Here is a 15,708-nt window from a genome sequence, read left to right as displayed (position 1 = left end):
CAATGGGTGATACGGTGTGGAAGTTACAAGTTTGATACCTAAGTCCTTTCATTTTGTCTTTGAAATATCTGGACACGAAATTACTGCCATTATCACTTTGTATAACGTAAGGCGAACCTGGGGTTGCCAGACGTCCCGAATTTGATAATTGTGTCCCGTGTCCCGGACAAGACCATCACAGGACACTCTTTTGTCCCGCATTTAGTTCATCATAAAAATATATAAATAAGTAGATAAAATATCAACAGTTAGAATCCTTACCTTATGATATAATGTAAAATGGTGATTTTTTTTTTTTTTTTTTTTTTTTTTTTTTTTTGTTAAATTACAATGATGAAAATATAAACTGAACATATAAAATGAACAACCAAAACATTTTGCTAAAGGTTTACTTTGTTAACATAAAGCAGTCAATCGTGTTTACAACTTGTTAAATTATTGAAGTGTTTGGCTGCTTAAAAGCACTGGTAGCAGTTATAAAGGCAAGAAGAGGTGAAAAAGGTTATCCTTCTCAGTGTTAATGATAATGATGTCACATCTCAAGAGATGAAGAAATTCCTACCCGAGGTGGATAGCTAATACGTCATTTGCCATAACTATGTTGAGAAGTGGGTTAATTTCATCTTTAGAAAGTTTTGATGCCTTTTCATGGATATTATTAGGTGTACTTCCAGTATGGGAACAGATACAATCTTCTTGTATAGAGTTAAAAGACAAAGGTGCAAAAGTTGACGACAACCTGTTTTTCTGCCAGTGGTCAACTATTAAAAACCTATTTGATCAATAAATGCAGAACAAACGTGATGAATGGAGGACCAAGATGTGCCATGAAAGATGGTTTCCTATCCAAAAGTTACTCTTTAAAGAGCAGTATTCTGAAATATTCATTTTGTGTGAATATCTATTTAGTATTCCTGCTCATAATGCAAATGTGCAGCGTGTCTTTTCTATGATGACTGCTCAATGCACAGACGAGAGGAATAAGTTGGATGTGTCAACTATAGAAGCTATTTTGCAGTGTAAATGGAATATGAATTGTCATTGCAGAGAATTTTACAGACAGGTAATAGCAAATATGGACCTTCTGGAAAAGGCTAAGTCATCTGAGAAATACAATTAAAATTTCATGTTTTATTTCTGTGCTTATGAATTCCTTATCGTCATTTATCTTCATGGTTTTCATATGAAAAAGTTTGTCATAAATATTGATTACTTCTTTTCCAAGTTAGTCTCGTTTTCTTTAGTTTCTTTATTGTAATTTGCATTAAATATTAATTTTCCTAGTTTTTTTCCTCGTATCCCATTAAAATGCTTGATGTTTTTCGATATGTCTCTATTTTTGTATGTTCTTCTGGATGTGTGTATATACTATATATGTAAAAATTTATATATAGATATAAGGATTATAGGCTGAGAATAGAGAGATTTAAGAGTGTCCCGGATTGCTTATCTTGAAATCTGGCAACCCTAGGCAGACCACACTTGGAAAAATACCTCAACAAGAGTTTAACTACAGTTTTTGCATTGCAGCTTCTTGCTGGGATTGCTTCAGGATAACGGGTTAGTGTATCAATGATTGTTAATAGATATATATTCCCTCCTTTACTTCTAGGCAAAGGTCCATCTATATCAATTACGACATTCTCAAAAGGTTCTCCCACTGATGGAATGTTACATAACAGCTCCCTGGGAATTAAATGATTAGGTTTACCAGCAATTTGACATTCGTAACAACTTAATACATATCTCTTCACGTCACTTTTCATCTTAGGACAAAAGTACGTCTTACTTATACATTTGAAAGTTTTATTTACAACTAAATGTCCTTGATCATCATGTGCTAATTTCAGAATTAATTCACGAAGATTCCTAGGAAATACTAATTGTTCTATAAGTTCTTCTTTGCTAACTTGGAAGGAACATAACGAAACAAAATTTCGTCTTTAAACAAAAGGTTTCCTTACAAACATTATCGGGATCATCATCCAATTCACCTTCAAACACTCGAGACAGTGTCTCATCCTCTCTCTGCAACTTAGTTAGCTCAGCTCTATTCAGAATTTTAGTGCCTAAACCATCGCAGTAACTATTACTTGAATCCACTACATCGACTACGCCTACGTCACTACTTTCGACAGCTACATCATCAACTTTGCTAACACTGTCAACACCGATGGACTCGGTCTTCTCGGCCCCATACTTGCTAAGTTCAACCTCACCACCTCCATCACACACGTTCGAATCCTTGAACAAATTATGACCATAGTCTATATCTGTATCTAAACCTGACCTAGCTACTACCATTTCCGGTACTAGAACCTCACTTAAAATAGGATTCACACAGCTGGATGTAGTTAAATCATTACCGATAATAATGTCAAAGCCGTCAACGGCCAAATAGTCTACAACTGATAGTTTTACATCTCTTGACACTCCCTGATTTTTAAGTTCATCCTTACCAAAGGACAAACAACGCAAGTGTTCGGAAACCCTCCTTGTTGGCACACTCTCTTTCCTAATGAGGGAAACGGCTGCCCCAGTGTCCCTAAGCAAGACAACCTCTCTTGAATCCTCTCCTTCAAGCGAAGAAACTACACCTTCAGACAAAAAAATCTCTGTAAAATGTCCAAGTTTCTTTAATAAGGTGATTCTTGCTTGACGAAAGATTATTAACTAGGAAGTAGGTTGGCCAGGGCACCAGCAACCCATTGAAATACTACCACTAGAGAGTTATGTGGTCCTTTGACTGGCCAGACAGTACTGCAATGGATCCTTCTCTCTAGTTACGGTTCACTTTCCCTTTGCCTACACATACACCAAATAGTCTGGCCTATTCTTTATAGATTCTCCTCTGTCCTCGATAATCTGACAACACTGAGATTACTAAACAATTTTTCACCCAAGGGGTTAGCTACAGCACTGTAATTGTTCAGTGCCTACTTTCCTCTTGGTAAGGGTAGAAGACACTCCTTAGCTATGATAAGCAGCTCTTCTAGGAGAAGGACACTCCAAAATCAAACCTTTGTTCTCTAGTCTTGAGTAGTACCATAACCTCTGTACCATCGTCTTCCACTGTCTTGGGATAGAGATCTCTTGCTTGAGGGTACACTCGGGCATACTATTCTATCTCGTTTGTCTTCCTCTTGTTTTGTTAAAGTTTTCATAGTTTATATAGGAAATATCTATTTAAATATCATTGTTCTTGAAATATATTATTTTTCCTTGTTCCCTTTCCTCATTGGGCTATTTTCCCTACTGGGGCCCCTGAGCTTATAGCATCTTGCTTTTCCAACGAGGGTTTTAGCTTAGCAAGTAATAATAATAATATTAATAATAATAATAATAATAGAGACACTGGTCTCTTGACATTCTTCTCCTCTACTATACAATTCCTTGCTATTTTCTCTTTCTTATTACATCGAAAACAAATTATCTCTGAACTACTACCTTCCCATTTGCTCTTACAAAACCTGGCAGTATGGCGTGGTTTTCCACATGCCTAACAATGATAATAATATTCATTTTTCCTTGTACTACTATTGCTAAAACTACTCCTACTGTGTTGTATCTTACCAGACAAAGGACTATTTTTCTTCTTACAGTCACTTAAACAATGAGTGAGAATGTAATCATCTACCTACCTTGTCGCATATGTAAAAGATTTTTCAAGCCTATCTTCTATATATAGCTTAATGTCTGGAGATATGTTATCTCTGAAACTTTCTAGCAAAATTAAGTCCTTGAGATCATCAAAACTATACACTTCAGCGTAAGTTAACAAATGACAGAATGATCTTTCTAACTTCTTTCTGTATTCTACATACGTACTGCTCTCATCCCTTTCAAATTTCTAAATTTCTTAGGGTACGCCTCTGGTTCTAACCTGTATGCACTAAGAACAGTTTCTTTAACAATATCATAGTCCTTACTTTCTTCCTCAGACACACAACTATACACAGAAAGTGCCCTACCACTTAAGATTGCCTGTAAATCCAAAGTCCACTTGTTTTTGGGACAATCTACTCCGTTCATTAACTTTTCAAAAGACATAAAATATTTCGTTACATCTTCCTCATAAAATTTTGGCATTAATTTCAATACTGCACCCATACCTAAATATTAGTCATCGTTCAATGATGAATTACTACCACGTCTGCTACCCGATGCATTACTTCCTGGTCTGATACCTGGCGGACTATTATGAAGATTTTGCCTTAAACGAGCGATTTCTAAATCATGTTTACGCCGTTTCTCATTTTCTTCTCGCTGTCTCTCATTTTCTTCTCTTTCAGCTATTTTTTTCATATCTCGCATAGATTTCCTGTTCTCTTTTAATAACATGCTCGTGGAGAGAATAGCCATCCAGACCAAGAAGCTTACCTGAAGCTATCAAATCCTTCGTAATCTCACAAATTCTGCTTCTTTCTATATTCTCCCTGTTTCAATTGGTTACATTGTCGAAAATCCTGGCAACAAAAGCCATATAAAACATGGGAAATGAGTATAAACAGAAACTCCCCCCCAAAAAAACACACGATTATTCACATACTTATAAAGAAAATCAATGTTACTTCTTCAGTTACTTTAACTAACAAATCAAATCAATCATACCATTAATAGAAAAGGGGAACAGTCAGTAAGGTAGAAATACTTAAGCAATAGTTTTCTGCAGCTGCTGAGACGATACTGGTATGGAGGCTTCAGGTTTGAGAACGTTGCAGAGGGGCGGCTGAAGTTCAGATGAAACTGGCACAATAATTTTGAATTCGAAGACGTCACAGTTAGGGTGGCATCAAGATGGGACATCAGAAGTCTTCTCCAAGAATTCAATGATAGTGTAGAACTAAGGCCAGGCTGCATGCGGTGTTGGCTACTTATCGTCACAAGCAGGAAGGGCTGGCTGCTTCAATTTGTTTCTTCTTCTCAGTCATAACAGGATTTTGGAGATAAGCATTTGTCGTTGAAGGTAAGAGTGGAAACTGGCTCTATCTGACTTCTGGTCTTCTCTGCTTCTTATCTCGGTAGGACTTGGTTTTCATCTGCTCCGGACATAGTTCCTCTCTTGTCTTATGTCCTGTTCTATCTCTCCTGGATAATCTCATCTTGAAGTTTATATACTCATGTATGAGCGGAGTTAATTACAGTGGGCAGTAGTCATTTCCATAGAGGGCGTTTTTTAACAATTCTGTGCCTCGATTGGCCTCCTCAAAAATGCCCACTTCAATCACGCCATGGAAGCTTCTAGAAGAAATTTCTGATACAATCTGGACCACGTCTTAAGTCATAACAAAAGGGCAGCACGTGTCCTTCCATGATGACTTATTTCATAAACAAGGATATCCCTCAGGCTCAGTTTCTCAAAATATTGAGGCGATGATATCTTCATCGAGGCTAGGTTTATTTCCAAAATGCTGACGACAGTGAAGTGATGTCAGGTTTGACCAAGTAATATGGTAGTCGAATCTCGTCTCGCTGCTCACACTTTGGGAATAGATATCTTTGTCTTTTAATAACATATCCTTTCAATGGTATTGTAGCTACCCATGACACCATGGCACCAGCCACCCATTCAGATACTACCACTAGAAAGTTATTGGGTCCTTTGACTGGCCAGACAGTACTACATTGGATCCTTGTCTCTGGTTACAGCTTATTTTCTTTTTGCCTACATTTACACCGAATAGTCTGGCCTATTCTTTACATATTCTCCTCTGTCCTCATACACCAGACAACACTGAGATATACCAAACAATTCTTCTTTGCTCAAGGGTTCATTACTGCAATATAATTGTTAAATGGCTACTTTCCTCTTGGTAAGGGTAGAAAAGCCTCTTTAGCTATGGTAAGCAGCTATTCTAGGAGAAGGACACTCCAAATTCTCTGGTCTTGGTTAGTGTCATAGCCTCTGTGCCACGGTCTTTCACTGCCTTCTGATAGAATTCTCTTGCTTGAGGGTGCAGTCGAGCACACTATTTATCTTCATTTCTCTTCCTATTGTTTTTTAAAGTTTTTATATAAGGTTTCTTTATTTCATTTCTTCACTGAGCTATTTTCCCTGATAGAGCCCTCGGGGTTATAGCATCCTGCTTTTCCAACTAGGATTGTAGCTTAGCAAGTAATAATAATAATAATGATGATAATAATAATAATGATAATAATAATGATAATAACAATAATAATAATAATAATAATAATAATAATAATGATAATGATAATAATAATAATAATAATAATAATAATGATAATAATAATAATAATAATAATCAGTTATGTAATAGATGAAACAGTAAATGAGAGGTTCATAGGATTAACTTCTTTGAAGAATCTTAATGCTACTTCTGTAGCTATTGGGTTGTTAGAGAAATCCCGTAATCTTGGCCTGAATATTAATAAATTAATAGCGCAGTGCTACGATACAGCATCTTTGACCCTTAAACGACCAAACATCCCTAGCGGGATCTTTAAAACCACTACTTTGTGGTATTCGTGGTGAATAAGTTTATGCTTTTATGAAATTGGACTCTTAGCTACACTCCTCTGCTCTTCGAATCACCCAATCACAAGCTGCCTGCCCCTCTCATCAAGACTGTAGGGTGTTCGAAAGACACCTCCGTCATACTCTGGTTGGAAAATTGTCGAGACCCCCCCCCCACCCCACCCCCGAACCTTCGTAATCATAGTAAGTACACAGTGACTGTGAGATGGTGAAGCCTAGTGATATTCTTACCTTTTGGTATGGATTTAAAGTGCTTTAGTGTTACTGAAGTGTTGTAGTGACTAATAAAAAAAGTATAGATCCCATGCGGGATACTTCAATCGAGTTTAGATGGACTATGCTCATCCCATGGGGGACCTTTTGGACCGTAACGTATAAACCAGCCAATAGAATACGACACCTAACAAATTTTTTTTAGTGCTTGTTTTAGACATTTGTGAATATTTTCATCATTATTTCTATAAATAATAGTGATGATTTAGAGATGTTAGGTTCATGTGCATATAAATCATTACCTTACAAGGGACTGAATGATAGGTTTTTGTTAGGCAAAGTATTTCTTTTTATTACATGAATTTAAAATTGTTTTTTTGGTTTTTGCAGTTTCACAACCATATGTTTTATGTGCATCGCAATGCTGCATTGGAGACTCAGGATCGTGCACCATGGGTAGCCCCTGACGATGAAGAAGGAAGTGATGTTGACGTGAGCCCTTTGGACATTGACTGTGATGACGACGACCCTACCTACCTTCCTGATGAAAGCCTTACTCAGGAGGATGCCATTGACCCTCCTACCTCTAAAGGTTAGTATGAGACATCCTTAGAGAGAGAGAGAGAGAGAGAGAGAGAGAGAGAGAGAGAGAGAGAGATTTGTTTTAAAAATATTTTTAAAAGTCTCGTTGTTATAAGGGTTCTTTAAATTTTGTTGCTCCTTAGAAGGTTTTTAAACAATGGGTAATTTTAAAACTTATTTGTTTACTTGCATACTCACTGACATACACATGCACACACATGCACACACACATGCACATGCATGCAAACATGCAAGCACACATACATGCACACATAAGTACACATGCATGTACACACATGCAGACACATATGCACACACATGCACAAACACAAGCACACATGCATGCACACACACATGCACGCACGCATGCACACACAAGCATACATGCATGCACACACAAGCACACATGGCTGCACACACACAAGCACACATGATTCATTTACTGTTTCACTAATGTTACTTTATTCTTGTTTCAGCTTGCAAGATCAATGTTGTTGTCCCTCAGGAGATGCCTGTGGAAGAGGAAGCTGAGGTTGAGCCTAAGAGGCCTCGTGCTGATGAATGGAAAAAGGACAACATTGATATCCAGGCCCCGCCTAACTTCATTCATCCACAGCCAGACTTTTTGAGGGAACCTTATGAATATTTCTCCAAGTTCTTCACAGCCGAATGTGTTCCAATCCCACTTGTATTCAAGACAGAAGGATGTAGGCAGCAACTTCTACATGACAAAAGAGGCTCTCATGGTTTTTCTTGGCCTCATCGTGTACATGGGCCTAGTTCCTATCCCTAGAATAGTCGACTTCTGGGCCATGAAGACCAGGATTCCTAAAGTTGCAGACTTCATGCCTAGGAACCGCTTCAAGTCAATTTGATCTTCCCTTCACTTCAGCGACAATGACTAGGCAGAAGCCTCACAAGATCGGTACTTCAAGGTGAAAGTCCCCTTCACCAAGGTCACCAGAGAGTTCTGAAAGTTCCCGTGACTCCTTTCTACTACATTGATGAAGTGATGGTCGCCTATAAGGGCACAAGGGCTGGTAACCTTCGACAGTATGTAGCCTAGAAGCCTGACAAGTGGGGCTACAAGTTGTTCAGCCACTGCAGCGGGGATGGATTTGTGCACAATATTCTTATGTACTAAGGGGAGACAACCTCTGAGAGCTACAATACTCTGCTATCCGAAGAGCAAAAAGCCATGTCTGTGACTTTAAAGTTTGTTGTCTTCTTAGTCAAGACCATCAAGCACCCCAGTCACTCAGCAGTGTATGCAGAAAGCTACTTTATTAGTATAGAGTTGGCCAAGTTCCTGAGATCGCAGTATGGATGCCGGTATGTGGGCACTGCCAGGAAAAACAGAGTTGGTTATCCTCCCCTGAGGTCTGTGAAGGAGATGAACAAGAAATCTACGTAAAGGGGCACATTAGACTACGTCTCTTCTGATGGCATTCTTGTTTCAAGATGGAAGGACAACAGCGTTGTGACAATCTTGTCCACTGATGTTGGTGTTGAGCCCATGGGTACAGTCGAGCAGTACGACAGGGAACTCAAGAAGAAGGTTCTCATTCCTTGCCCATCTATCATCCAGATGTACAACAACCGCATGGGTGTCATTGACAAAAGCGACATGTTGAAACACCTCTACAAGACCCCCTTCAAAGCAAAGAGGTACTACATGAGGCTCTTTGCTTACCTCCTTGATTTGATCATCTGCAATGCTTGGATTTTGTATAAGAGGGATTGCTTGCCTTTGCATGCTAACCCAAAGCCCCCCAAGGACTTCTGTCTGGATATCTCCAATTGGCTCAGTTATCAAAAAAGGGCCAACGGGCATTTTTGCCAAGTGTAAAGACACGCCAGAATGCCACTACCCTACATATGCCAAAGTATGTCACTATGAGGCAGACCTGCAATTACTGTTCTGTTGCAGGCCACATCAAGAGATCCCGCTGGAAGTGTGACGATTGCAAGGTGGCCCTATGCCTCACTGAAATAGGAGTTGCTTTGCTTCCTTTCATAAGGTTTGTAAGTAAGTGTGCGTATGTTTCTGTTATACATCGGAACAAAAAAAGTGATTCATCAATAATGATCATATGATTTGTGGGCGAATCAACTTTAGTATAAACTTGAAAAAGTTTTTCGGTTATGCCCCAAAAGATCCCATATGGGATGAGCATGGTCCGCCTAAACTCACCCATGGTAACCACGCGGGATACTTCATTGCATGCAATTATTTTCTAAATACACAGGAGTAAAAAGGTCTTGTATTTACCAATATAATAACATACTAAAAGGATTTTTTAAAATTTCCCATAAAACCTAAGGTGAACTTTAAAGGGGGAAAATCAGTGAAACACAAGCACAAATCCGAGAATCTGTGAAGAATTCATGCTTTTATGTACCATGTTCTTCACATAATTTGCTGTTAGTCATAACACACAGCTGGCTGCCAGCCAGAAGTAGCAGATTTTATTTCAACTTGATTTGAGCTCTGGTTAACTTCATCCCTGATTCAACCTTGAGCCATGATATATTCATAGACCGCCATAAAGATAAAAAACTGTCCATTCTGGAACATCCTAAAGTATGTCAACACAAATGGGAATATAAACATAGGCCTAGTCAATATCACAACGCAATAAGATTTTGATGGATACTCTAGAAGATATGTCTAACCATAATAGATCTGGGGAGGAAAAAACTTTATCTAATGGATTCTTACAGGTTTTCAATAAGTGTGACATTTTTTTTTTTTTTTCATTGATTACCCTTTTTGAAGCATTTGATATTACAACCCCACTATCAAAGCCATGGCAGAATGAGAATATGGAACTTGCTGCAGTACATAGCATGACACCAGTGGCGTAGCTAAGGGTGGGCATAGATGGGCACGTCCCCACCCATGAGAATCCTGTGCCCACCCAGGTGACCACCCACTGACCACGGCTTCACTAAGGCATCTCCATTTACGAAATATGTTCAAATATGATAAATGTTTTCCCCAGCAGAAGTATGCCTCATGATTTAAAAACTGAGAAGTGATAGAATAATATTTATAGTATAATAAAGTGATATCAGGTGTGCATATATCTCATTACAATACGTTTACTTTTTAGAGATAGATATTCATTTTCGCTTTCCGGTATTGTTTTTATATCCGGAATGAAGAAATCTTAGTGAGTATTTACACATGAACTCTTACAACAATGAAATAATTTACGTTAGTGTAAATATATGTATATATATATATTGCTGATGGCGATGTCTTTATTAGCTGAACACCACAAGATTTGCAATGGTTATCTACTATAATGCATGAAATATTACACGAGGTTTGGCTAAAGATAAGTAGAAGAAAGACAGAGATGATGAGAATGGAGTATGCAATAGAAGATGAAATATCATTGGAATGAGAAAGGATTAATGTGGTGGAATCATTCAGGTATTTGGGAACTATGACCTTCAATACAGGGTCTTTAGATTTAGAGTTTAGTGAAAGATTGAGAAATCAGACAATGGCTAGGCTGAGTAAAATTTGGAAATCAAATCGCCTGAAATTTCATATAAAAATCAGACTTTTCATCAGTTTAGTGAGATCGGTGTTACTGTACAGACATGAGTTATGGTATGACAATGAAACAATCTCCAATAGATTTAGTAGATTTGAGAACAACGCCATCAGAAGGATATTGGAAGTTAAATGCCAGGACAGAATTAGAAATGAAACTATAAGAGATATTACTTGAGTGCCCTATGTGGATGAGATCATGGTGAGTGGTAGATGTCGATGATTTGGTCATGCTCTTTGCACTCCCTAAGAGAGATTAGTTTACCAAACGTTTAGCTGGACTTCGCAAGGCACGAGAAGAGTTGGAAGACTCAGGCCTACATGGCTGAGGACTATGAAGCGTGAAGTAGATTATGAATGGAGAAATAGTGAATTTAAAGCTCAAGATGGAGATGACTCGTAAAATCTAACCGAGGCCCTTTGCGTCAATAGTAGGAGGAAATGATGATGATGATGATAATAATGACATATATATATATATATATATATATATATATATATATATATATATATATATATATATATATATATATATATATATATATATACACACACACACACACACACATATATATATATATATATATATATATATATATATATATATATATATATATATTTACTGTATATATGTGTGTTCGTATCGACTTTATCATCATCCTTCGTCACTAGTCCACTACAGAACAAAGGCCTCAGACATGTCCTTTCACTCACATCTATTTATGGTTTTACTATGCCGGTTTATACCAGCAAATTTTCTTAGTTCATACCCATTCTGTTATTCTTAATGTCCATCTATTATATGTCATTCCCATTTCTTTTTCTTATATGTTGTTAGAATAACCTTTAATTTAGTTTTGTCACGTGTCCATGTTGCTATTTCTTCTGTCTCCTAGTGTTAATGTTATTCCCATCATCCTTTTTTTCATAGCTCTCTTGGTTGTAACTAGCTTATGTCGTAAGCCTTTAGTAAGGCTACACGTTCCTGATGTGTTTATATACTGTATATGTATATATGTATGCATATTTACATATGAATATTACATGGGCCAATTCTCACATACAGTATTCCAGATTCCCAAGTTTTGCTGTGATGCTAAAATTAATTCAGACTAATTGATCAATCCGGAATTTTGTGCCAAGATATGCTTATGCTGAATTTTGCTACATTCATTCTTTGTACTATTATCAATATAATTTTTTTCCCTGTTTCATCTTAATCACATATGATTAAGAATTTATTTGAGCTAATTTCAGTATGCTTACTCTTTCAGAAATTTGTTCATTTTTTATTAGATTTGCTACAGTCAGCTAACCTTGACTTGGCAAAAGCTGTATAACTAATTGAAACTGTAACAGTTCAACTTGAAGAGATGCGTTCTGGTCCATCTTGTTTTGGTGCATTGTGGGATGAGGTGGAGAAGAGTTCAACAGCTCTTGTTTTGATACTTCAGAGTGTAGACCATCGAGGAAACGTAGGATTTTAACAAAATTGCATGAGTTTGTTGTTGGTGATTCTACTGGAAAACAGTCAGGAAGCCCACACTTTGACTTCATTGTTAAAGATTCAGCATTGTATCGTCTAGGACGATAGTTATTTATATATTTATCTATTGTTTATTATCTAAAATGTCATAAATTGTTATAAAATGTTGTATTTTGATTGTAAACTGTTTAGTATGGTCAAGACTAAAATATTTGTAATTTAAGGGACTGCATTTCTGTGGATTTCTTGTGTTGCGTTGCCGAGTCTGGGCAGCGGAGTTCAGATGAGACTAGTGTATTCAAGACGGTTGTCCTTTTTACAAACAGTTGCCGTCCGAGACACACCCACTCTCCGGAAGGGTTATGCTTCCTTATGTTTAGAGGAAATGGGGACGGATTATTGGTGTCCAGTGAAAGGCTTGGAGAGAAAATGTGTTAGTACTTAACTTTATTATAATATATTAAATAATTGTTTCCAGTGTGGTGTTATTCTTAGAGTAATTGCGTGGTAATGCTTGGTAGTAACTACCTAGTTTACTACCTTTCTTGTTTCAGTTCAATATGTTTGTGAGTTTATAATGTTAATTTAACTTTGTAATTATTAGTAATGGATAATTGTTCTATTTATGTTCACGTAATTTACTGCTATCTTTGTTTAATGTTTTTCATTGCTGTATATGTTTATGCTTCAAGTTTATTTGAATTACTTAATTATCTCGTTATAGTTTGTACTTTCCAAGAAAAGTTTTGTGATTTTTAGTTTTTTCACTTAATATTTATTTAGGATTTTTTTAGTATTTTGAATTACTTATGTTTCAGGTTGAAACGCATTGATAAAAAAAAGCATTGCAACATCTTTCGTGGCTTTCACTGTACATCCAACATTTCAACACATTTTGGAACTGTTATTATGGAGGGAGAAATGCAGCAAGCTAAAAATGACCGAGCACAGGCCAAGAGAACCTTCACGAGAAAATGCAACATATTCGAGGACACTGTTGGACAAGCTAGTGCTTCAACAGCGCTGACTGAGGTTTATGAAGAAGTCTGTAAAGCTTTTGATAAGGTTGAAGTTTGTCATGAGAGGTATGTCTCCATCTTCATTAAGGTTGGTGCCATAGAGGAACAGTTAATTGAGTGTGACGAATATATTGATAGTTTGGAAAGAAGGAAAGTCCAGATAATGTTTAAATACAAAAAAAAATATTCATGTGGTACAGGACTCTAGTGTTAGAAGTGTTAAGGTGAAGGCTTTGCAACCCCCTCAGTTTAGTGGAGACATTAGAGATTTTCCGAATTTTAGAGATGATTATAAAAGATTAATGGTACATAGTTTTGGAAAGGATCCCTATGCACTGAGGTCATGTTTAAGTGGTGAAGCATTAAATACTGTCAGAGGTATTGAAAATGACTATGATGAAATGCTCAGTAGGTTAGATTTAAGGTATGGGGATAACCGCAAATTAGTTGATGCAGTACTTTCAGACTTAAAATCGATCAAGCCTGTTAATGATGGTGATAATAGAGCGTTTGTCAAAATGGTAGAGAGAGTTGAGAGGTGTTGGTTAGACTTACAGAAGATGGACCTTGAAGGGGAAATGAATACCACTAACACAGTAAGCTACATAGAAAAGTTACTCCCTATTACACAAAAACCTGAGTGGGTACAAATAGCAGAAGAACATAGAAGCTCCACTGAATTGTTTAAACATCTTATGGCGTTTCTGCTTAAAGAAAAAAGGGTACTGGAATATATGAGTTCAGATATCAGGACATGTTCGAGTTCTAGGATTTGTCATAATATATCAGGTCAAGTTAATGAAGAAGATATGATAGCATCCATTAAGGGTATTCCAGAAAAAACATAATGAATTACTCCAACGTGTAGATCAGCTAACTCAAATAGTCACTAATTTGTGTAAGGATAATGATACTTTGCAAACTGGGAAGTGCTTATTACACGAAAAAGGCACTCATAACACGGGGAGCTGTTCAGTATTTGGCAATTTAGGTAATTTTGAGAAGTTTGAAACTGTAAGGAAAAGGCGAGCATGTTTCAATTGTCTGAAAGCTGGTCATATATCAAATTTTTGCCGTCTCAAGAATACTTGTAATGTAATAACGGAAGGTCAAAGATGTGGAAAATATCATCATCCATTACTTCATGGAGCATTTTCAGAGGGTCTGATGTACAGTACTACTCTTTCCGTCAAATCCAAATATTTAGTAAGAGACAAAGCACTGCTAATGATTAGTAAATTATACAGCAATGGCACACCTTTGAATACGTTGTGGGACCCTGGAAGTGATATAACACTAATAACATTTGCTACTGCTTATAAACTAGGTTTGAAGGGTAGAGACATTGAATTAACTATCACTAAGGTAGGAAGAAAGGTAGAACTTATAAAGAGTAAAGAATATGTAATCAAAGTGACTGATCTTGAGGGTAAACTCTGGTATATCACGGCTTACGGCATAGAAGAGATAACATCTGAGGCATGTAAGGTAGACCTGACAAATATCGTTCTTTTGTTTGATGATATCCGTCTTTCTGATGTGGAACGTCCATTTGGTGAAATAGAGTTGTTAGTAGGATCCGATTGGTGTACACTTATGCCACAAGTCAAACAGTCTGTTGGGAATTTACAATTGATGCAAAACATGTTCGGATATTACATAAGAGGCTCCCATCCATCGATTAAGTTTGAATCTTCGAACAATAGTTTCAATGTCAAAGTTAATCAAATTTCTAGTGTGGTTAAAGTAGAGGAAATTAATGTTAACAATAATGAATTTTTAAGGATGGATTTAGATAAATTTTTCAACATTGAAAGCTTGGGCACATACTGTATACCGAAATGTGGAGCATGCAAATGTGGATCATGTACATTAGGTGATAAAAGTTATACAATTAGAGAAGAAAAGGAGTTAGACATGATTTCAAAGGGCTTAGAATATAACTGTGAGGAAAAATATTGGACTGTTAAATATCCCTGGATTAGGGACCCTAATGAATTGCCTAATAATGTGGCAGTAGCTATTGCAAGAATGAGATCAACAGAGAAGCGATTAACTAAGATAGGTTATGAATATACACAACTGTATAATGATCAAATAAAAGACATGTTGAGTAGAGGCGTTGCAAGAAAATTATCTTGGAAGGAAATGAGTGAATATGATGGGCCTATACACTATATTCACCATCACGAAGTATTAAAAGAAAGTTCAACCTCAACCCCAGTCAGAATAGTGTTCAATTCTTCAGCAGATTACAAGGGCCACAGACTTAATGATTATTGAGCAAAAGGACCCGATTTATTGAATGTCCTAGTGGGAATTTTATTAAGATTCCGTCAGGACA

General features: G+C 36.9%; 1 protein-coding gene and 1 pseudogene across 1 annotated transcript; both read left to right on the top strand.

Annotated features, from left to right (window-relative positions):
• Positions 1–7,111: 7,111 nt before the first annotated feature.
• LOC137639830 (uncharacterized) lies at positions 7,112–14,212 on the top strand (annotated as a pseudogene).
• A 379-nt stretch (positions 14,213–14,591) lies between these two features.
• LOC137639829 (uncharacterized) lies at positions 14,592–15,647 on the top strand. Its single transcript, XM_068372071.1, has one exon. The coding sequence runs from the start codon at positions 14,592–14,594 to the stop codon at positions 15,645–15,647; it is 1,056 nt and encodes a 351-aa protein (XP_068228172.1).
• The last annotated feature ends 61 nt before the right edge of the window (positions 15,648–15,708 follow it).

Source organism: Palaemon carinicauda, chromosome 4, assembly GCF_036898095.1.
Source record: "Palaemon carinicauda isolate YSFRI2023 chromosome 4, ASM3689809v2, whole genome shotgun sequence".
Classification (NCBI taxonomy): Eukaryota; Metazoa; Arthropoda; class Malacostraca; order Decapoda; family Palaemonidae; genus Palaemon; species Palaemon carinicauda.
The sequence above is the reverse complement of the archived record's forward strand: the minus strand, read 5'-3'. Positions and strand labels throughout refer to the sequence as shown.

Bases quoted from the DNA above. Each gene is read 5' to 3' on its own strand.
- LOC137639829 (XM_068372071.1), top strand. From the start codon at position 14,592: ATGATTAGTAAATTATACAGCAATGGCACACCTTTGAATACGTTGTGG.